This window comes from Thamnophis sirtalis, unplaced genomic scaffold (assembly GCF_051295495.1).
Source record: "Thamnophis sirtalis isolate CommonGarterSnake01/CBP01778 unplaced genomic scaffold, rThaSir2_p1.2 scaffold_6, whole genome shotgun sequence".
NCBI classification, from domain to species: Eukaryota; Metazoa; Chordata; class Lepidosauria; order Squamata; family Natricidae; genus Thamnophis; species Thamnophis sirtalis.
This window is the reverse complement of record NW_028261386.1, coordinates 118,054,641-118,077,432: the sequence shown is the minus strand read 5'-3', so window position 1 is coordinate 118,077,432 and position 22,792 is coordinate 118,054,641. Positions and strand designations below refer to the sequence as shown.

At 38.2% G+C, this 22,792-nt stretch overlaps 1 protein-coding gene across 8 annotated transcripts in view; it reads left to right on the top strand.

The window, feature by feature from the left end:
* Positions 1-21,701, top strand: part of CYB5R4 (cytochrome b5 reductase 4) — a 38,844-nt gene extending 17,143 nt beyond the window's left edge. For 3 of the 8 annotated variants that reach the window (XM_087718803.1, XM_087718804.1, XM_087718805.1), the window contains 11 exons: positions 4,088-4,142; positions 5,882-5,939; positions 6,991-7,084; positions 8,103-8,135; positions 10,066-10,188; positions 12,355-12,495; positions 15,026-15,178; positions 15,463-15,613; positions 17,453-17,539; positions 20,185-20,349; positions 21,088-21,701. In XM_087718803.1, the coding sequence (XP_087574929.1) occupies positions 4,088-4,142; positions 5,882-5,939; positions 6,991-7,084; positions 8,103-8,135; positions 10,066-10,188; positions 12,355-12,495; positions 15,026-15,178; positions 15,463-15,613; positions 17,453-17,539; positions 20,185-20,349; positions 21,088-21,142 (1,115 nt within the window). In that variant the 3' untranslated portion in view covers positions 21,143-21,701. The remainder of the gene's footprint in view (positions 1-4,087; positions 4,143-5,881; positions 5,940-6,990; positions 7,085-8,102; positions 8,136-10,065; positions 10,189-12,354; positions 12,496-15,025; positions 15,179-15,462; positions 15,614-17,452; positions 17,540-20,184; positions 20,350-21,087) is intronic. The other 5 variants (XR_015697086.1, XM_087718806.1, XM_087718808.1 and 2 more) reach the window with 5 other exon arrangements.
* The last annotated feature ends 1,091 nt before the right edge of the window (positions 21,702-22,792 follow it).

The following is a 22,792-nucleotide window of genomic DNA, read 5'->3' as shown; positions in this document are numbered from 1 at the left end:
ACAGGCGGGCAAAAGAAAGTGCTTTAGTTAGTGGGGTGTCGGGGGAGAGGACTGCCTCACCAACCATAAACCTCACCACACGTCACTGGTGTGAAAGTATTATTTATATTCAGCTGAGCTAAGATTATTAAGGTATCAAAGATGCTTGAGATGTGATCATCTAAAATACTGCAAGAGATAAAATATGATACTTTAATATTTTGTCTACATTGCAGTAGGAAATTAATCTTTTCAATAAGCTTACCATCATACTTTCTGAAGGGGCATGGTTTGACAAGATTCTGCTGGACTAGAGTTCCATTAGAAGTAGGGAAAAGGGGTTTCTCCTAGTAGGTGAAGACATCATCCAGACATGGGTTTACTCTGTCCAGTATCCAATAGGACTGAGTCTACAAGTTGTGAGGACACACCCTCTGTGGTAGCTCCTCCCAGCTTTAGACTCAGTCTATTCTTGGACTAACTGCCTTTTGATCTCTCCTACCTTCAATTTTGATAAATTGGCTATTTTTCCTACCAAAATTGACTTCTAATTCGGATAATTGGTCTTTATTCTAAATTAATCGGTGTTTCGATAACTGCTAGGGGGGCTCTCCTGCATCTTGCAAGGGGCTTCAGGCCTCAGGTCCCTTGAGGACTTGGTAAGCTTACCAGGCGGCCTTGAGACAAGCCCACGGGTTTATAGCAGGTCTTGCTATACGGAAAAAAATACACTAGTTCATAAATAGGAGTATCTTTTACTGTGAATGAAGATGTACAGTATTGTGGTATATTTTGTTATTTTACTTTGGTGGAGACTTGGTTTTCTTTTCTTCACTAAGAAGGAACAATAATTTTTATGTTGCTGGTACTTTTTTCTGCAATCAGCATGGCAATTGTATTCCTTTATGTGGTGTGCTTGGCTGTTTTCTAAATGCATTTATTTTGGATTTGTACTTATGTTCGGATTTTGGGCTAAATCACAGACTTCGATTATGAACTGCACATTTTCTGGAGAGGAAGCTGAAGGAAGAAGTTTCCCTTTTAGCTTCCTTCTAGAAAGAAAAGTAAAAGAAATGGTGTCAAGGATCAAGACCCGAAACTAGGTGTTCTGCAGTTGTTTTCTACTAACAATTCATAGCATCTTCCTGATCCATTTAGACTTCATTATGCCAAAATAACAAGGACAAGAACAATAGCTGTGTGATGCTTTGAAGACATTGTAAGAAGTGGAGAAATGGCTTTTGTTAGTATCAGAGGTGTTATAAAGAAGTTGTTTCATTTTTATGATGTACGATATTTGATTACAGTAAAAATAATTTATTAAAATTCATTAATAATAACAATACTAATATTAATAACATGTCAAACCCAAGGTAAAGGATTACCTTTATTATCTTTCATCTACATAATAATTAAAACTTAGATTTGTTTCTCTGTTGGTAATCTTCCATTGGATAAAATGGTGCGTCATAGGGCGTCGGTTTTTGAACAAAAGTACCTCAAATGGTCTTATAGAATGTATTCAAAATCCCATTCTCCTATTTTGTTAGATTGAAATTTGGAAAGGTTGTGGCTCTGTCAATGAGCTGTGCTGCTGAGGTCAGCCACAGTCACATGGTTGTTATTTCCAGTGCTCCCCTGACAGATTCCTGCTGCCAATTACCTCCTCTAGACCGATTAGATCCCACAGATTAGGCCTCCTCCGAATTCCATCCGCCGGCCAGTGTCGACTGGCGACTACCCGGAGGAGAGCCTTCTCTGTGGCCGCTCCGACCCTCTGGAACGAACTCCCCGTGGAGATTCGAACCCTCACCACCCCCCAGACCTTCCGTAAAGCCCTTAAAACCTGGCTATTCCGACAGGCCTGGGGCTAAAAAGCTTCTACCCCCTTCTCAAATGGTATGACTGTTGCGTGTTTTAAATTATGTATTGTTGCGCGTTGTTTTAATTTTTTGTCTGTATCCCCCTCCCTTGGTTGAGTTGTGAGCCGCCCTGAGTCCCCTTCGGGGGAAAAGGGCAGCATATAAATAAAATAAACATTCAACATTCATTCCTATGTGTCAATGAGGAAGCTGTTACCAATCCCATTGATAATAATTTTATTTTTATTTTTTTGTAATAGTTTTTCTGCTTTGTTATTTCTTATCCAGGGTTGTTGCTTTAAACCAGCAGTTTCAACAGCCTATTTTTGTTTATTAGAGCTTGATAAATTCTCTTTGCTGCCAATTTATGGTGGTTTGGATTTTTATAATCTAGATCTGATAAGTCTTATTCAAAGAAAAATATGCAAACATAATTTTTAAGATTCAGAGAAGCCTAAGAGTGAATCTTTATTTGACACACACACACAACCCCAATAGACCATAATAATGTCGGCTTTCCCCCCTCACCTGTATTAAAGTCAAGCCAGACTAAATAGGTTTATGTAAGGAAATCCAAGATATTGAAATAAATTTTGAAAATTAAGTTCAACTGATTATCATAGATTCATTACCAAGTATTGAGGTTTATACTATGTCCCTTTGTGTGTATTGGAGCTAGTGCCCTTTTTACCCATACACTCAGGAGAGTTTGTGCAAGCACAAAAAAGTGCTGTTATATAGTCGACACTGCTTTTTAAAGATGTGAAGGTTCTTTTATGGGTTAGTGTGAATTACTTGGCAACCTTGTAAGTGATTTCTTTTGATGTTTCTGAATATGCACCTGCTGTTCTTATTGAAAAGTGTTATTGATAGCATACGACATAGACTGCGTGAAGCCAGGCTTAATAGCAGTAACTGTGAAAGGGATCACAGTGTCTCAGTGGACAACCAGCTAAATATGAGCCAGCAGTGGCAGTCAAAAAAGCCAATGGAATCCTACATTGCATTAACCAAGGGATACAATCAAGATCAAGTAAGGTACTAATACCGCTCTATAAAGCCTTAGTAAAACCACACCTAGAATATGCATCCAGTTTTGGTCACCACACTATAAAAAAGATGTTGAGACTCTAGAAAAAGTGCAAAGAAGAGCAACTATGATGATTAGAGGATTGGAGGCTAAAACATGAAGAACGGTTACAGGAATTGACATGGCTAGTCAAGTGAAGAGAAGGACCAGTGGAGACATGATAGCAATGTTCCAATATCTGAGGGGCTGCCACAGAGAGGAAGGGGTCCAGCTATTTTTCAAAGCACCCGAAGGCAGACAAGGAATGATGGATGGAAATTGATTAAGGAGAGATTCAACCTAGAAATAAGGAGAAATTTTCTGACAGTGACCACAATCAACCAATGGAACAGAAGTTGCCTTCAGAAGTTGTGGGAGCTTTATCACTGGAGGTGTTCAAGAAGAGATTGGACTGCCATTTGTCAGAAATGGTGTAGGGACTCCTGCTTTGGCTAGTGGGGGGGGGAGGTTTGGACTAGATGACCTACAAGGTCCCTTTCAACTCTGTAAATCTGTAAACATCTGTAAACATAATTGATATGCAAATACTCATGATTCATCTGATACAAAAATAAATTGCATGCCAAGGTTTTTCCATTTCATGTGGCTTTTTTTAAAAATAAAAGTGACCTCCAAGCCAACATTTTCCTCATTTCTGTAGTTCTGGATATTTCTGTATCTGAAAAGGACAAGACATTTGAATGGATGGTCATAATAAATTTAAATAATAATAGTTGAGTGTAAAATGGTCTGTGATGTCCCTCCTGCTACTTATGCTAGGATCGTATAACCAAATATTTATCTTAAGCAGACAAATTTGAGACTGGAGGTTCTGAATTCCTTCTAATAGCCATCTCCATCAGCTTTTGTGATTATTTGAATGAAATGATAAGTAACAAAAGTTAATAGTATTTTTCACCTAACCCTTTGTTCATGAAAATCAGGAACATATTCTCCCCATTATTTTTCCTGCTGTCCTGGGAAGTAGATTAGGCTGATAAATCCTTAATGCTAGCACAGTGTTTCTCAACCTTGGTAACTTGAACATGTCCGGACTTCAACTCCCAGAATTCCCCAGGAGTTGAAGTCCAGACATCTTCAAGTTCCCAAGGTTGAGAAACACTGTGCTAGAATAATGTTAACCATTGTGCATTAATGAACTTCTTATATTTTGTAGGTATACTTCCGGGAAAAAAAGTTTTGGATCCCTATTCCAAAGAAGTAATTCCCAGGTATTGTCATCTTTCAGCATTGTGGGATTCTATTTAAGGAAGGACTGAATGAAAATATATTAGAAGTACAGTATGTTATATAATTTATGGAATAATTGGAATAAATCAGCCATACTATAGAGAGTAATTTTTCCCCATTTTAACATAATTTTGTTCTGAAAGTCTGGTTTGCTAGTGCTTGCGTGGGAGATTGCCCAGGGCTATAGAATAGATTAAGAGATCAGAAGAAAACAAGGCATCAATAAACCATTTTGCATTTTGTCAAGAAAGCTGCATGATTATTTCCATGAAGTCTCTTGGAGTTGATTTCAACTGGAAATATATATATAGTTGTGAATGTTCATGTTGTTGTAGGTAGCTCAGGAATCAAAACATCTATTATTATTTTCTAGAACACATAAGCATTCTACTGCCTTGTGGTTATGCCTCAGAAAAATGAATAGATAAATATTTGGTCCTTCTGACTAGGGCTGTTTGGAAGAGTTCTTGTCAAAGCCAATTTGTCAGATAAATCAGTCTAAGGATTAGTACTGAGCAATGGTAGGCCATTGTTTCAGATGCTGCTGAATAATTATGATAGCATGTTCAGGGTTTGCTGGTCATACAGTTTTAATGAAAAGTATTGCTTTTAGCACGTAGCTGTTTCAGACAATCAAACTGAATATGGATAGTTTCAAGCCATTGTCCAATATTGATAGTTTCAAGCCATTGTCCAGGTCTGGGGTTAAGTCTCACAATTTATAGATTGGCTCTGATGCAAGTAACATTTTTGAGTTTGGTTCAAAGTGTCAATGAGTTCTACTGGCTCAGAGTTATCAAGATAGGTCTACCAGTCAGGATAAGTCACATAATAAGGGTGAAGATTCATTCTCTGAGCTTGTGGGTTGGCTTCTGAATTTTCATTACCAAGCTAATTAACATCTTCAGCGGAGTTTAGGGGGTACCAGTGTTCTTCTTTTTATAAGAACTTCAGGTGTAGGTGTCAAGTGGGGGTCTTGTGATGGATCAGCTGTGAGTCATCAGCGAAACTTGTGATGGGTCTGGTGATGATGAGATTACATCAGGTCAAGGTCATTGGGAGGTAAACTGGTGGGGGAGTTGTGTGAGATGGTTGAGGGTCGATGCCGTCTCTGGTTGGCTGTGTGATTGATTTGGATTCTGAAGGGGTTGTAGGTCAATGTGTTTGTTGATGAAATTGCTTGGGGAATGCTAAACTTTGATGAACTCATGAGTATGACAGGTGGTAACGTGGCCAATGATTTTTGTGTGGCTCCAATTGAACTGGTGTTTGGTGTCAGTGTGGGTAGACGTTAAGGATTTGGGATCATGGTATTTGACTGCCAGCTGGTGCTCGATGTTACCTAGCCTGGTAATGAAACATTCGGAAACCAGCCCACAAGCTCGGAGAACGAACCTTCACCCTCATCCACCCGAGCTAAAGATATTCGCCACTATTACAAAGTCACATAAGGTTGATTTGGGACAGGATTAATTCTCCACTCTACCTATTGAACTTTATTTACATTTAGTGCCCTAAATGGATAGTAAAATGTAATAGCAGTGTCAATATCCCATTTGTTTATCAAAATTCTTGTGATGTTTTCCTTCAGTTTAAGGAAGCCTAACATGATTCTTATGACAGCCACATTATTAAATAATGTTTCATACATGAAGAAAAATCCCTGTGGAGGTACATCTTTTTGTTTTTTTAAAAATAAAGTTTTCTCAATTTATTTCAGTTATGACTGGTTCCAGACAGAAGATTCAGTCACTGTGGTAATATACACTAAACAAAAGGTAAATAAATTCATTTGCTAGAAAAGATTTCCGATATTGTAATCTTGTCTTTTTTCGGTATAGGCTTCGCCTTCGTTCCTAGCTGCTATTTTAAAATATTTAAATGTATCTCACTTCATTTCTTGAGAACTCTTTCTTTCATATTTATTAATCATCCATCTCCCTCAAACATCTTTTTTGCTGTCATCTCCCTCAGACATCTTTTTTTTTGCTGTTGCACGTTTAAAGTTACTTCTAGACTATTGGTATAACTAAAGTGACCAGATTTTAAGATGGGTAAAGCGGGACACCATTGATGGGGGGAGGGGGGGCTCGGAGCACCTGAGCTGTAAAAAAAAAAAGAGGGCTGTAAAAACCGTGAAGTGTTACCCCTGCCGCCGCCTCCTCCTCCGCCGTGCTTTTGAGGAGCTTCCGACGGCTGAGCCGCTTGGCCTGGGACCGAGCCTCCTTGCTGTGCTGCCGCCACCGCCAAGCCTTGGGCGGGGAGGCCCGAGGCCACCGGATGGCTGTCGCAAAAACATCGTGCGTCGGCGTGTGCAGGAGGGGAGGGAGCCTCGCCCCTTGTCGGGCGCTCCGAGTGACCCAAGCGGAGGGAGGGAAACCACTGCCCTCTAAAGGCCACATCGGGAACGACACTTCAGAGAAATAAAAACTTTTTTTTTAACGGTGTCCTTTTCAAAATTGATGATTTGGCGTCTTTTCTTTCTTTTGGAAAATCGGGACTTTTTGAACACGCCGTGGGACACGGTACAAATTTTGAAAAATCGTGACTGTCCCACCAAAAGTGGGACATCTGGTCACCTTAGGTATAACCCTTCTCCTACTACTGTCAAAATCATCTTTTTGTGATTTTTAAACACCTTCTGAATCTCAACCTAAATAGTTAAATGAACCAGATGTGCATTTTTCACCTATTTCCCTCATCTTCACTTTCTTCTTGTTGCTTCTTTTTCCTTTGTAAAATGCCATTGATTGTGCCTAGTGATAATAATGTAGAATAATGTTGTAACAGCTGTCTGTACCCTCTCCCCATTTTCCTTCCCTCTGAAAGGATGTGGATTCTGAATCGGTGATAGCAGATGTTCAGGAACGTACATTAAGAGGAGAAATAATTGTGAAAGAGTTCTCTTACCTTATACATGTTGGTAAGCTCATGATTGGCATATTAATTTAGTTCACACTTTATCAATCAATAAATGGATTAGACTGTATTAGCATAACACACGTTCGGCTAATGCCAATATTATGTGCATTTGCTAGCTTTTGTATATGGTAAGGCTGCATTCATATTATAAGACTAAGATACAATGATGTAAAATGTACTACATTGTGTGATAGAAGAAAAAGTGTTTATTCTGGGAGCTTTTTTTTTTCTTTGCACTTGTTCTTGCTCTTGAGCAAGATATTTAAAAACGTACTTAAACCAAGTGAAAAGTGAGATTATAACAAAATCTCAAAATCCTCAATACTGAATTTCAATAACTGGGAGCTAATGGAAAATGCATGTCGTATTTTCTGCATTAGGCACATCTAATGAATAGAAACCTAAGAAGCATCTAAACACTAAGATGTATTGTTTGAAGTAGGTCAGAAATGTCTTCTATAAGAAGCAACAATTCTCTGAATTTTATGTTCAAGTGTTTCCAGGTCCATCTTTGAGAAACCACGGATTTAAATAAGAATACAGCATATCTGATCTACCACCAGGTTATTCATTCCTTTTCCCAGTAAAATTATAAGAAGTGAGCATATATTTCCAAATATGTTCACTTCTTGCTCAGGTTCAGTGATTTGATGCTACACCTCTGGTTTGCATATATTTTATCAAAGCTCTTTGTCACACACAAGTGGTTGCTCCAAATTTGTATTTTCCAGGTTAGTGCAAGCCTGTTTCACGTGCAAAAACAGTTTTGGAACAATTAGATACCATGGAAAGAGAGGAAAATTCCACAAATCTAAGGCTCATTCATGTAGTAATGCAATTGTGACAAATAGCTTGTTGTGTAAATTTTCATTGTACATACTTTCATAAACTGAATTACACCATGATCCATGTTTAAACAGTTTCACATTTTCTTTTTACCTTAGTGCTTAACAGACTTTATAACTAATAATCTTATGTAAAAAGACTTTATTTAACCAAATTATATGGATCTGTTTCAGAACTGAGTTACGCAGTTTATGAAGATATAATAGGTAAGTCCATTATTTTATGGTTCAAACTTGATTTTTTTTTCTTTATCTTATTAACATAGTTAGGAGCTGATGTAATATGAATATCCCATTTTGATTTTTTTCTGGTATTTTTAATTTTTAAAAAATAATTAGAGAGTGGAAAGAGAAGAAAACAATAGAAAGAAAGCAGGAACAAAGAATTTATTGAAAATTTTCAAAGTATAAAACTAATAAGGAATTTGCAAAAAGCAAAAAGAAATTTCACTATTCTTACAAGTTATATTGGAGTAAATATAATTGTTCAATAGTTCCACATTCCAAAATTATTTCTAGAATCAGGTCAGAGGCGTTGTTTTTCAATCTTTCTTCTTTAGTTTAAAAGATCACAAAAAATAGTGCCAGCAATATCTTTAGGCATTGATGATGTTACCTAGTTTGGTAATGAAAGGTCTGCAAGAAAACCGTCAAGACCAGAGAGCACCAAGGACCCCATAATAAAAAAAATTAACCTAAGCTAAACCAACCGGATGACCCTCGGTCAGTCATTCTCTCTTGGTTGTAAGAAGGAGACAAAGGCAAACCACTTCTGAAAAATTTTGCAAGGATTAGTCCAGGTAATCGCCATGAGGCAACACTGACTCAAAGGTGTATACATCTCCCTGCCCCAAGAATTTTGCTATATATGTGTGTGTGTGTGTGTGTGTGTGTGTGTGTGTGTGTATGAGATATATATATATATATATATATATATATATATATATATATATATATATATATATATATATATATATATATATATATATATATATATATATATATATATTTGTTATATTTGTGCTGATAAATAAATAAAGGGAGACTAGTATAGATCTATTTCAAGCTATTTAGCTCTCATCAGCTAGCCATACCCTTACTGGGATTAGAACCTGTGCTGTATTGCATTTTAGGCAGATGTGTTAACCATTAAGCCACAGAGTTCTTCTCCTTATCAACTGAGCCAGGGAGAAAGGTATATATTTAAAGTCACAAGCCCTGGTATGCCCAAATATGGGAGGAAGTTCACTGCTTCCATTCTCTGTCCATCGGCTCGTCATAAGGGTATGGCTAGCTGATGAAAGCTAAATAGTTTGAAATAGATTTATACTAGTCTCCCTTTATTTATTTACAACACACACACACACACACACACACACACACACACACACACACACATTATATATATATATATATATATATATATATATATATATATATATATATATATATATATATATATATATATATTTAGATATATAGTATACATTTGTATTCTGTTACCGTTGCAAAGATATCTATTCCAAATACCGCTTAACTGTAAAACTGTGCTTTCAGAAAATTTATGTATGTATAAAAAAGTATGTATGTATGTATAAAAAAAGTTTCATTCAGTAATACAGGTAGTCCTCGACAAAAAACAATTCATTTAGTGACTGTTCAAAGTTACAACATCACTGAAAAAAAACTTATGGACATTTTTCTCACTTAACGACTCCCCATGGTCAGGTGAAAAAAAATCAGAGAGTTGGCAACTGACTCGCAACTTGGCAACTGGGATCCTGTGATCGATCACCTTTTATGACCTTCTGACAAGCAAAGTCAATGGGGAAATCCAGATTCACTTAACAACTGTGCTACTAACTTAACAATGGCAGTGATTTACTTTTTGTGGCAACAAAAATGGGGTGAAATTCACTTAACAACTCACTTAACAAATATCTCGTTTAGCAACAAAAGTGTGGGACTCCATTGTGGTCGTAAGTCAAGGACTACCTGTACTACACATTCCGTTTTAAAAAACTGAATGAAATTGCCCTCTACCAGCATCTGATGGGTAATAATTTGTAAAATTACATTACCTGTGCAAAGTGTTGTAGGTGTATTGCTATAGAACAAATACTATGTATATTTTTAGTACAGATTTCTGAAAAAGTGGGAAAAGTGGAATTTGTCTTGAAGAAGAAAGAAAATTTGTCCTGGAAAAAACTCGGGCAGCCTCTAAAGCGCCATAATTCTTTTGTCAAATGTACAGAGAGAGGTAATACATCTTATTGTTCTGCTCAAAGTTCATTTCTGCACACCTCTTAATTTTAGGGTATAACAGAAATTCCTACTCCCATTCTATACATCTGTGAAGGAATATAGAGCTGACTTTCAGGAAAGCCGGGGCAAGCCATTGAGGTGGGACACACAGAAAAGGTTACACAGAGGAGGCCATGAGAAAGAAACTCAAGATAACCCCACCTTAAATGTGTTTAGTATTAGATAGGACAGAATAAAACTTGGGCAGGCTTTTCAGATTCTATTACTGCATCTTAACTATAATTAAGATCATCCCCTGAACTCCTTCCATACTTGGTTTTGACTTAGCCTCTCCCTAAGAGCCAAGGTGGCGCAGTGGTTAAATGCAGCACTGCAGGCTACTGCTAGATCAGCATTTCAGCGGTTCAAATCCCACCGGCTCAGGGTTGACTCAGCCTTCCATCCTTCCGAGGTGGGTAAAATGAGGACCCAGATTGTTGGGGGCAATATGCTAACTCTCTGTAAACCGCTTAGAGAGGGCTGAAGGCCCTATGAAGCGGTATATAAGTCTACTGCTATTGCTATTGCTATTGCTCTACAGGATCTGAACCAATATCTACAAGAATATGCCAATTTTAGGAGATGCTCTTTGGTGGAATTGTACATAACTGTGTACACTGTGTAGCTCAAAACGTCAGTACCTCCAACTGTAGGCAGTCCTACAGGTCCCATTAATAAAGCAGGATGTCTGTCAAACTTGTGGTCTTGCTTTGGCCGGAAGCAGAATGATACAGAAGAGAGAGTGTCTTTGACATTGATGAATGCTCTAAACCAGGGGTGCCAAACTCGTGATGTCATGTTGTTGTCACATGACGTATCGCAACTTTTCCCCCTTTGCTCGATCAGCGGTGGGCGTGGCCAGCGTGTGATGCATCTGGCCTGCGGGGGCCGCAAGTTTGACAACCCTGCTTTAAAGTATGAGGATATAAGGAAGTGCCTCTAAAACAAGATGAATAGGGATAGTCCCCTGATTGTGCTTGAGTTTCTGTCTACCTTTTGTTAAAGCATTGATTGCTTATCAGTAGCTTGATATACTTACTTCCGAATAAATGTTCAGGAGAGTCTGGATGAAAAAGCAACCTTAATGAGGTTTTGTTTGCCACTTGGAGAAAAAGTGGCTCTTATCTGCTATAATGGCACAGCATCAGTTTGTAATGATGTACCTTTGCATCATCGTGTCTGTAATTGATTTGTTTTGCACTGTAAGACTTGAATGTGTTAGCTAGAAATGTTCTTTGACTCTATATCTCAAGAATTTGAATACATTGGTGTTCTGACCCCCCCCCTTCTCTGTCCAGAAACGAAAGCCACAAGCAAACGTAAATAAGAATACTTTTAATCAGACCAGACTCTTGTTGGCTGCAAGCCCAAAATAAAGAAAGAGATAAGTACTCTGGCAGTAAGTCTCACAAACCTAGGCAATGCAAACAAACTCTCATAGCAAACCACTTCTCCAAGTTGGTTTCTCTGAATCATGAACGTTGACTCCTGCAAACAGGGCGTGGCACAAACAGTCTCTTTTATAATCAGGAGAGGATCTTAATCAGCATCAGCTAAGCGCAATCATCTCCTACAATTACGCAGTTGTTCCTTCGGCGGCGTGCATCCTGAAACAACTCACAAGTGTTTTCCTGAACACTCCCTCTGATCCAAGGCTCCGCCGCCACCTGGTGGCCAACCAGTCTCTTCTTGCCCTGCTCAGAGTCGGCACCCTGTCCAGGGTCCTCCACCTCCTCCAGGGCGGACTCATAAGACCCCTCGCTGTCGGAGTCTGGCGGCAGCTTCAACGGCTCCTGCCGGGCCACAACACATTGGCATTATTAATATGCCAGTAAATATAAATGTTAATATTTTGAGATTAAAATATTAATGTAATATATGAAAAATAGTGGTCAGCAGAATATTTGTTTGATATACTTAGTAAAAGGCAGAGAATTTCAGTGACTTAGATTTGGAATTTTCGTTCTGTTTCTGTAAAGAGAGTTCAGGGGACTGAGAAATTTCTTACTGAAATTCCTGAACAGAACAAAGATTTTAAATGTATTTGAAGCATAAACATTTAACAGCGTTAATACTTGAGCAAAGTGAATTCAGGTAATTCCTCGGTTTCTGTGTTTCTAAGGTTTGTATTACAGGAAATGTAAGCTGTTGTCAAAGACAAATGTGACTCATGATACTAGACTGTTCTGTGTAGAGTTACCACCAGGAACTCATCTCCAAGTGTCAGTGGGACACCATCTTTACCTCAAACAAACAATTACAGGTAATGGGGGTGAAAGTCTTACCACTCCTCTACAATTTATTGGTCCTAATTCTGATTTTCAAGGAATGCACAAGTAGGTCATTCTTTTACCAAGGAAAAAAATCATACATCTTATACATTACATCATACAGCAGGGTTTTTTGCTCATCTATTTGATAATAATGCAGTATTATAAGATATTTTCTGCAATTGAGTGATTTTGACACATTATTTATATATATATATATAAATCCCAATTCTGAAAGCTTCCTGGGATTCCACCCAGTTGAAAGTTCATGATCTTATCCCCACACCCATAAATCCATCAAATGGTCCAATCTTCTTCGGCCACGCTGGCATCTCCACCCAGCTGGTTCCGGTCAGGTGCAGACGTGCGGAGACAAAAGATGACCTTGGGCTTCTAGAAAAGAATGACAACAACACATTCCACAATTCTACTCCTTTCTATTCCCCCCTCCCAACTACTATACCAATTGAACAGCATAGTGAAATAATAAAAAGTGTGGCAGGCCAAAGATCCTAAAAGGAACATAACTACAGGCCTGACTCTGTGTGTGTGTGTGTGTGTGTGTGTGTGTGTGTGTGTTGCCCTTGAAGAGTGTTCGAAGACTTCAGTTAGTGCAGAATGCAGCCGCGCGAGCGATAGTGGGGGTACCTAGGTACACCCACATTACACCTATCCTCCGCGAGCTACACTGGCTTCCCATTGGTCTCCGGACACGTTTCAAGGTACTAGTTGTTACTTTTAAAGCCCTACATGGTTTAGGACCTGGCTACCTGAGAGACCGCCTCCTGCCATTTACCTTCCAGAGACCTATAAGATCACACAGATTAGGCCTCCTCCGGATTCCATCTGCCGGTCAATGTCGGCTGGTGACTTCCCAGGGGAAGGCCTTCTCTGTAGCTGCTCCGGCCCTATGGAACGATCTCCCCGTGGAGATTCGGACCCTTACTACTCTTCTGGCCTTCCGCAAAGCGATTAAGACCTGGCTGTTCCTGCAGGCCTGGGGCTGTTGATTTATCCAGCCCCATCCTAAGTTATATGAATGTTGTGCAATTTTAATGTCTGTTCTTTTTAACTTTTATATCTTCCCCCTCCCTGTTTTTCTGTAAGCCGCCCTGAGTCTCTCGAGAGTGTGCGGCATACAAATCCTAGTAAACCGTAAACCGTATGTATATATGCAGGTCTTGGCGTATTCAGGTCTTTTCCTGTGTAAGATTGACAGTATCTTGGTGATGTTTCGATGAGGTCACACTTGTCAACAGGCTGGTGCCTTTGGCTTCGTGCTTGTGCGAGCAAAGCGTGATCAGAGCTGCTGTTTTTTTATAAATATAGGTGTGTGTGTGTTCAATGTTGGCTTTGTTGCTTTAAACGGATTGGTTAGCTGTGTTGTCACATCTTGATTGGTTGATGGAATTGATGTTTGGTGAGGGTGATTGGTGATGTTGTTCTGGGTCCTGTGTCAGTTTTTGTGGCTGGGACTTGTTTATTGACTAGGGCTAGTTTCCAGATGTCTGGTAGACAGGAGGTATCATCACGTTTATTCATGTTGTGGGGGTGTTTCTCTATTTCGATAGCTTCCATAATTATTCTCTTGTTGAAGTGTTCAGTTTTGGAGAGTAATTTGGTTCCTTCAAAATCAATTTCATGTCCTGTTGCTTTAAGGTGCTGGAAAAGGGAGGAGGTTTTTTTCTTCTTTTCTGACTGCGTTCTTGTGTTCTGCAATGTGTGCATTTATTCCCCTATTAGTTTGTCCAATGTATGTGCCTGGGCAGATTTTGCATGGTATTTCATAGACTCCTTGGTTTTCTATCTGGATCTTGTCTTTGGGGTTTCTTAAGATGTTGGCTATTTTTGGGTCAGTGCCGAAGGCTGTCTTGATATTATGTTTGTGGAGAATTTTGCTGATTTTATCTGTGGTTCCAGACATCTGGAAACTAGTCCTAGTCAATAAACAAGTCCCAGCCACAAAAATCAACACAGGACCCAGAACAACACAGGACACCATCACCAATCACCCTCACCAAACATCAATTCCATCAACCAATCAAGATGTGACAATACAGCCAACCAATCCGTTTAAAGCAACAAAGCCAACATTCCATACACACCCCACCTATATTTATATTGACTCGAATACGCCAAGACTTGCATACCTATACCCGTGAAAAGGGTCTCCTATGGGGTCCCACACTGACACTCCTTGGCCAAAAGTAATAACATGGATTGGATAGGAAGAGTAGAGACCAATGATATACAAAACAGGTTGACAGTAAAAGTAATAGAAGAAATATTCTAATGAAGCAAAATAATATAACATTTAAAAGATAGTTTATAGCAGGATCATGCAGGATGTTTGGCTTATTTAGAAATAAATTGTTCACAAGTGCCATACTTAGTATATGTTTTTTTTTATTCCCCAGATATTAATATGTTTGTTCTTAATATTTATACCTTCTTGCCCCAAAGCTGTTTGTAATATTTAATGCTTATTATTATGGGTTGTTCTTTTGCACGGTCTTTCTTTAGGTACAGAGATAGTCAAGCCTTACACACCAATATTGTCTTGCTTGGTATCACCATTCAAAGTTCCCTCTTCCAATGATAAAGCACAAATATTTTTTATGATTAAAATTTATCCTGGAGGACTTTTTACACCGGTGCTTGACACTTTACAAATAGGTAAGGCACACATTTTTCTTCCTTTCTCAGAGCATCTTGAAAATCTATTATTTTGTTCTTTTTCATTTTAAAAATATTTTCAAAATATATTCTGCATTTAAAAAAAAAAAGAATATTATTGTGTAGACTGCAAATTGCCTAATTTCATTCATTTGTTCCATTATTTTCTCTAGAACACCTGTGAGGATGCTAACTTGTATCTATCACAGGGAACAGAATTATCATGATTTTGTAATCCTTTAACATTTATTGTGCTATATTTCTCCGATTGCATTTTTTAACAGGAGACTATATTTCCTTGAGTAATCCTCAAGGCATTTTTAAAACATCACAACTGGAAGATGTAGAAGATTTGTTTTTATTGGCAGGAGGCACCGGATTCACACCAATGGTTAAACTGCTCGATTATGCTTTCAGTAATAGCACTACCCTCAGGTATTTTTCTGTTCTAAGACCTATCATAAAAGTTTCCTTTTCATTTGGGTCATTCAAAGCCTTTTCTTTTTATTGCTTCAAATAAACTATGCTATTCCGATAACTGATGAGTGACCAACTTCATATTAAGGATTGCCAGCATATACTTTCACATGCCAGTTGTTTGATCTGTAGCTCTTTCTCCTGTTTCCCAAGGTCACTGCCACATACCATTACAACACCACTACAACAGCATTAGCTGCCTCCCCCATTCTATCAATAAGATCCTAGTAAACTCCTTTTAAAGACATTTTTTTTAATGCGGAAAGCGAAGTGTAACTTCAACCTATTTTGTTTGTATTTTCCTATTTGTATGCCCGAACCAAGTTAGCACCATGTTTAACCACCACATGCAATAAATAGTGAGATGCACAGCACGCCACAGACTGCATCTGGGAATGCACATAGAGGTAATGCCAGACGCAGAGCCACTGAAAAATCCATAGGCAAGGCATTTTACTAATAAAGCATCAGTTTCTCATGCAACTTGTTTTATGGTTATAAAACTCAACAAACCAGTCCCTTGGCATGGATGTGCCATGGCAGAACTCAGCATACCTTCCTGTTGTCTGTCAAAGGGAGATTGCCTGTAAATATTTCCCTTTAATAAATTTTGTGATGAATACACTGGCTTTCACCCACTTTTTGGGGGAATCTAATAAGTACAACAATTCTACTTTATCCAGCAGTGATCCCTTGAGGGCATATGGGGAAAATGCCCCTTCCTTCCTTCCTTCCTTCCTTCCTTCCTTCCTTCCTTCCTTCCTTCCTTCCTTCCTTCCTTCCTTCCTTCCTACCTACCTACCTACCTACCTACCTACCTACCTACCTACCTATCTACCTACCTATCTACCTCATGACACATTGATTGTAGTCTAGAGCCATTATTTTTGTATCTACACCATCTCTAATGTTTGGCTAGAATAGCAACTTTCCTGGCATAGCCGAAAACCACACGATCAACTTCATAAATGCATGTTATTCTTTGGCCAAGATGCCATGAGATTCCTGTTCTCTATGGCAATCAAATTGCTGAAATAAAAATACGAAATGAGTTTCGCCTAATTTCATTGCCTTTACTGACTCCTTATAACTCTGAACTAAACCTGGCCCCCACTTTCTTAAATATGGGCTTTCCATATTTAATAATTGTTGGAATAATGAAAAATGATAGTCTATTTCTATTTTTAAAAGGCTAGAATATGTACTTATAACCCCCATGAAATGATAAGACAGTTGAGAAGGATTAATTCGTCTTTCTCCGTTCAAGAAAGAGAACGAAGTGGGATGGGATGGATTGTCCCAGTGGATAAAGGGGAGCACCCTTTCATAAGGGACTCAGTTGTTCTCCCAAAATACCATTTATACAGGATTCTGTATTGTTCAAATGAAGGGATATGAGCAAAGAAAGGGCAAATAGCAATAGCAGTTAGCAGTTTCAGCCCTCTCTAAGCGGTTTACAGAGTCAGCATATTGCCCCCAACAACAATCCGGGTTCTCATTTTACCCACCTCGGAAGAATGGAAGGCTGAGTCAACCCTGAGCCGGTGAGATTTGAACAGCCGAACTGCAGTCAGCTGAAGTAGCCTGCAGTGCTGCATTTAACCACTGCGCCACCTCGGCTCAAATCTTCACATCTTACTATTTTTGTGTGTTTCAGAGATCTGCTTCTAGAATTGAATAAGTGGATTAGCTAAAAGCATTCTGGGAATTCTTACTGAGGTGTTCAGGGTTGTGATTTTCAAAGAATACTGTTTGTTTTTAAAAGCTGAACATTAAATATTGAAATATCCTTTTAAGGGCAGTAAAAATGATGTTCTTCAACAAAACAGAAGATGATATACTTTGGAAAAGTCAGCTGGAGCAGTTAGCCCTTAAGGACGCAAGGTAATTAATAGTTTCCAAAAACTGATGTATACAATAACTTTGTATTTTTTTTTATCCTGATATATTGAAGTCCTATCTGCTGTTCACAATATAAGAATGTGATGCAAAAGCTCAAAATTTAAGTGGGGACTTTTTTTGGGACGGTAACAGCATTTCATGCACCTTTGACGTTTAGTCATGCCGGCCATATGACCACGGAGACATCTTTGGACACTTCGGCTTTGAAACATAGATGAGCTCTGCCACCTACAGTCGGGAACGACTAGCACATATGTGCGAGGGGAACCCCTCTCTCTCTTTTGCGGAAGAATCAGTGGAGTTGGAAGGGCACTATTTGGCTGCCAAATCTGAGCCCCTGTCTCACTCAGAAATCCAATTAAAGTATCCATGTTAAATGGCCAGCCACTTGGACAGTGAAGGAAGGACTCTGCCTCTCTTAGTATTTTGTTCTGCTATCAAAGTCCATTGTTCCATGCCCTGCCCTCTAGAATAATGGAGACATAATCATAATTATTTTAATTGTTTCTGAACTTTGTGGCCACATTCTATGTCTCTTTGATAATCTCTAACATACAATATTTTTATTTATTAAATTTGTTTGCTGCCCATCTCACCACAAGGTGTATTGTATATATGCTGATATCTATATAAGCATTCATACAATACAATATGTATGCTAATAGTTATGGCATTCCGGGATTGTCTATATATACACTGAGTTAAATAAATGAATTGCCAGTGTTGGGTGAAGGTAAGGCTAATAATAAGAGCAGATAATACCCTCTCCTTTATGCAAAAGTAACAGGTTCTATTTTTATACTCCTAAGAACTGAATGTCTATATAAAACAGGTTCAAGTAGAACCTGTTACTTGAGAGCAAAATTCATTACCTCTGTAATATGTTCTAAAAGTAGACAGCCAGAATATTTGAAAATGATTCATAGGTCAAATAAATGGCTGTCCTAGCACCTTATCTTAATAATCAACTTTTCAAAGGGCATCCAGACCTTTTGTGAGCAGTCATTCACTCTGATTGGCTCAAGGAATAAATGTTGCTTTTTCAAGAGGCAACAGAACTTTGTTTGGGGGGGGGAGACATTTCGCCGTGGCACGACAAAACCGCGGTCCACTAAAGCGCGCCCGACGGAAGCGCGTACGTGACGTCATCAGCAGCGCGACAAATACGACCATGGGGAAAAAAAGGGCGCTTTAAAAAGCTCTTTTAAAGCAAGCCGATTCACATAAAGGTAAGGGTTAGGGTTAGGGTTAGGTTAAGGGTTAGGGTTAGGTTTAGGGTTACGTTAAGCGTTAGGGTTAGGTTTAGGGTTAGGTTAAGGGTTAACGTTAGGTTTAGCGTTAGGTTTAGGGTTAGGGTTAGGGTTAGGGTTAGGTTAAGGGTTAGGTTTAGGGTTAGGTTTAGGGTTAGGTTAAGGGTTAGGTTTAGGGTTAGGTTTGGGGGGGTTAGGTTTAGATTTACGCGTTAATTTTAACTTTACCGCTCACAGCGTGCTGTTTTCGTCGCGCTGTGATGACGTCACGTACGCGCTTTTGTCGAGCGCGCTTTAGTCCACCGCGGTTTTGTGGTGGAACCGTTACTTGATTGCAAAATTCATTAGCTCTGTAATATGTTCTAAAAGTAGACAGCCAGAATATTTGAAAATGATTCATAGGTCAAATAAACGGCTGTCCTAGCACCTTATCTTAATAATCAACTTTTCAAAGGGCGTCCAGACCTTTTGTGAGCAGTCATTCACTCTGATTGGCTCAAGGAAGAGAATAAATGTTGCTTTTTCAAGAGGCAACAGGACTTTTTTTGGGGGGGGGGAGACATTTCGCTTCCTCAGATGAGAAGCGAAACATCTTCAAAGAAAAACAAAGTCCGGTTGCCACTTGAAAAAGCACCTTTGGGACAAGGAAGAGAATAGGATGCAATTTCCTCCTGTTCAGTGTGGTCTTTTTGAAGTCCCTAAAAATCTACTTCAGATTAAAGACACTCCAGGACAATGTAACAGTGTGCGGAGAAAAACAATTTGCCTTTTAGTAGTGATCTCAACCCATTAAGCCGATGGAAAGGCCCCACTGGATCCAGCTTGTTGCATTATTGTGCCAGTAGTGCAGAGTATAAAGGAGAACTATCCAGGATATGTATGCCAATTCACTTTCTTACTGGAAGTACAGATAGTCCTCATGTAGCAACCACAATTGGGACTGGCAACTTGATCATTAAACAAAGTTGCTTTAAGCACTTAAGGCAGTGTTTCTCAACCTTGGCAACTTGAAGATGACTGGACTTCAATTCCCAGAATTCCCCAGCCAGCAAATGCTGGCTGGGGAATTCTGGGAGTTGAAGTCCAGACATCTTCAAGTTGCTAAGGTTGAGAAACACAGACTTAAGGTCTTACTTTAGCATTTATTTGGCTTTGCGGATCTGTGAAGGTCCTAAATGTGAAGATTGGTAGTAAAGTTACTTTTTCATCACCATCTTAATTGCTGACAGTCACTGTGCAAGGCAGTTGCTAGCGGAGAACTTACCTTTTTGGTCTGCATGAATTGGTATTTACATGAGGATGATGGAATGCATGCGGATTTCTAAGCATTTGAAATGTGCATTTTAAACATTGGTGTCTTTAATTATTGTTTCTCAGGTTTGACATTCAGTTTGTTCTCTCAGAGCCAAAGAAAAACTGGGCAGGCAAACAAGGAAAAATCTCCCTCTCTCTGCTTTATGAATTTGTGAAAAAGAGTAAACCTGAGTCTAAAATACTTATATGCATTTGTGGTCCATTTCCATTTATGGAACAAGGAATACAGTAAGTGAAATGCGAACAGGAGATAAATACTGTTCAACTGAATCTTTTGTACATTGCATATTTTAAAAAACTGAAACATTCACCCTCACACTTTATGTGAAATGTTTTTCATAAGTAGGGAAGAGTATATTAAATACATGGACAAATGTATATCACAGTTTGCTTTACTGCTGTTTGAATCATTGTGGATTCAATTGCATTTTGTGGATATTTTAACTCAGGTTATGTAAGTATGTAACCTCCATAACAGAGTATATATGAACATATGATTTTTGTTAATTGCTGTTGCTTAAGCCATGGCTCATTGGACAAGCCATCTTTTGCCACATAAAGCCTTTAGTTTGGCCAGATTGATCTATATTTACATTTATCAGTATGAATCAGTAATTAAGGCTAATATTCAAAGGATCTATTTGGAAGCAATTTTCAATAACCTTTGCACCACTAAATGAATATATGACTGTGTTTTAAAAAGAACTACATTTATAGTTCCTATTGAACTTTGATTTAGTTTTCAATTGTGAAACAGGTCAAATAAAAACTTTAAACAAAATTAATATAGTAAACTTGACAAATGAACTTTCTCTTCTTCATTCCATACCTTAAGAATTGGCATGCCTGCCAGAGTAGACTTTTAATAAACTTACAGCTTATGAGGAAATTAAAACAGACTTCTACATTACTTTCTCCACACAAACTATATTGGGGCTAATTTTCCTTTAATACATTTTGTTTCAGGTTTTTGCAAACTCTTGGACACTCGGGTAATGAAGTACATTGTTTTACCAAATAACAAAAAGAGAACATTGGAACTCCTGTACATATATTTTCATCATCATATTTATTACTTTCATTCGAAGTTCGGCAAGAAAATATTATGCATGAATAATGTTCATTTTAATATAAGTACTTGAATTCTGTATTTTCGGTCAAGAAATAATTTTATATTCTGCTTATTTGTAATGATATTTATCTTTGCTACAATGTGAACTGAAATATTTTAGATAAATTAGCTCATTTTATATGCATTGAGCAAAATGGATTCTAACCTCCATTGAATAAGGTTTAGTAGCATTCCTTTGCACTGATAAGCACCAGATACCTTTTCTCTTAAGTTATAATTTTGTTACTGTAAAACACCTTACTGGCAATATATCAGAAGAGTACATATAAAGTGGTTAACTCAGGAAAAAGATTGGTTACAATATAATCCTATTAATATGAAGCTCTAGTGTTAGAAATGTTAGCTTTGTGTTCTTACTCACGATATATAAATTTTATATAATGAATTACTTTTTGTATAAGACTAATAAAGCAAGGAAGTGTTACATTAAAAAGAAATATTTGTATTATTTCAGTCTTCTGTATTGACTTTAGGAGATTAAGAACTGTTTGACATCCCATATTCTGTTGTAAATGTGTTTTTTTTTCCCCGTTGTAAATGTGTTTTTATTTTCCATTTCATTTTCGTACAGTCACATATATACTGTGCATAACCGGGGCCTATAACATTAAACAATAAACACAGCCATTCCTCTTGTCGACAATACCCCCCAAAATAGAAACCCAATGTACCTCTTCGACCCTCCATACACCCTTTCTTTCGCCCCCCTCCAACTTTCCTTCTTCCCTCCATCATTCCCCTCTACCCTACTTCCCCTCCCCCTCTACCACTCCTCTCTCCCGATACACTCCCTCCCTTCCTTCTCCCCCTCCCTCCAGTCCTCTCTCCCACTCTCTCTACCCCTCTTTCTTCTATCCCTCTATTCCTCCCTTCAGTGTATTCCTACAATCTATTAATATATTCAGCTTGTCCTATTTTTACAGTGGAATTAAAGAGCAACAGTATACAAGTGCCGTCACGTTGCTTTAAAATCTAGCACATACTATACTAGACATCCCATATTCTGGAAGGATGGCTTTCTGAAGATAAGTAGTCTTCAAAGACAGTTTTCTAGAGAAAAACTGAAGAACTTATTTTAAAATAGTTCGCTCTGGAAATCTTGATCAGGAAACTCTTATTATTGTTTGTTTGTTAGATTTATATCCTCCTTTCCTCTAGGAGTTTAAGGCAATGTGTACAATGTTTCCCTCTTCTACTTTTCCACAACCACTGAAATTGGACACAAACCTACAATATCTTGCTTCTAATTTAACATCTTGATGACATTGGCCTTCTTTTCTGAAATATATTTAAGATTGTTTTGTATCAAAGTATGGAAAAATGTATAACAGGGTCAATAAAATATTGATTTTACTGCTATAATTTAAAAAATGGAAATGTCTAGTAATAAAACTTAGCAACAGTAAGATGGGCAAATGTATGCCTGTACCACAATGAATCTATAGCTGTATTTCTCACAGGGAATCAGTTTTTACTGAATTCCATATCAAGGTTCTTCCTTCCCCTTGAGATCCCACTTCATGTAAATTGTTCCCCTCC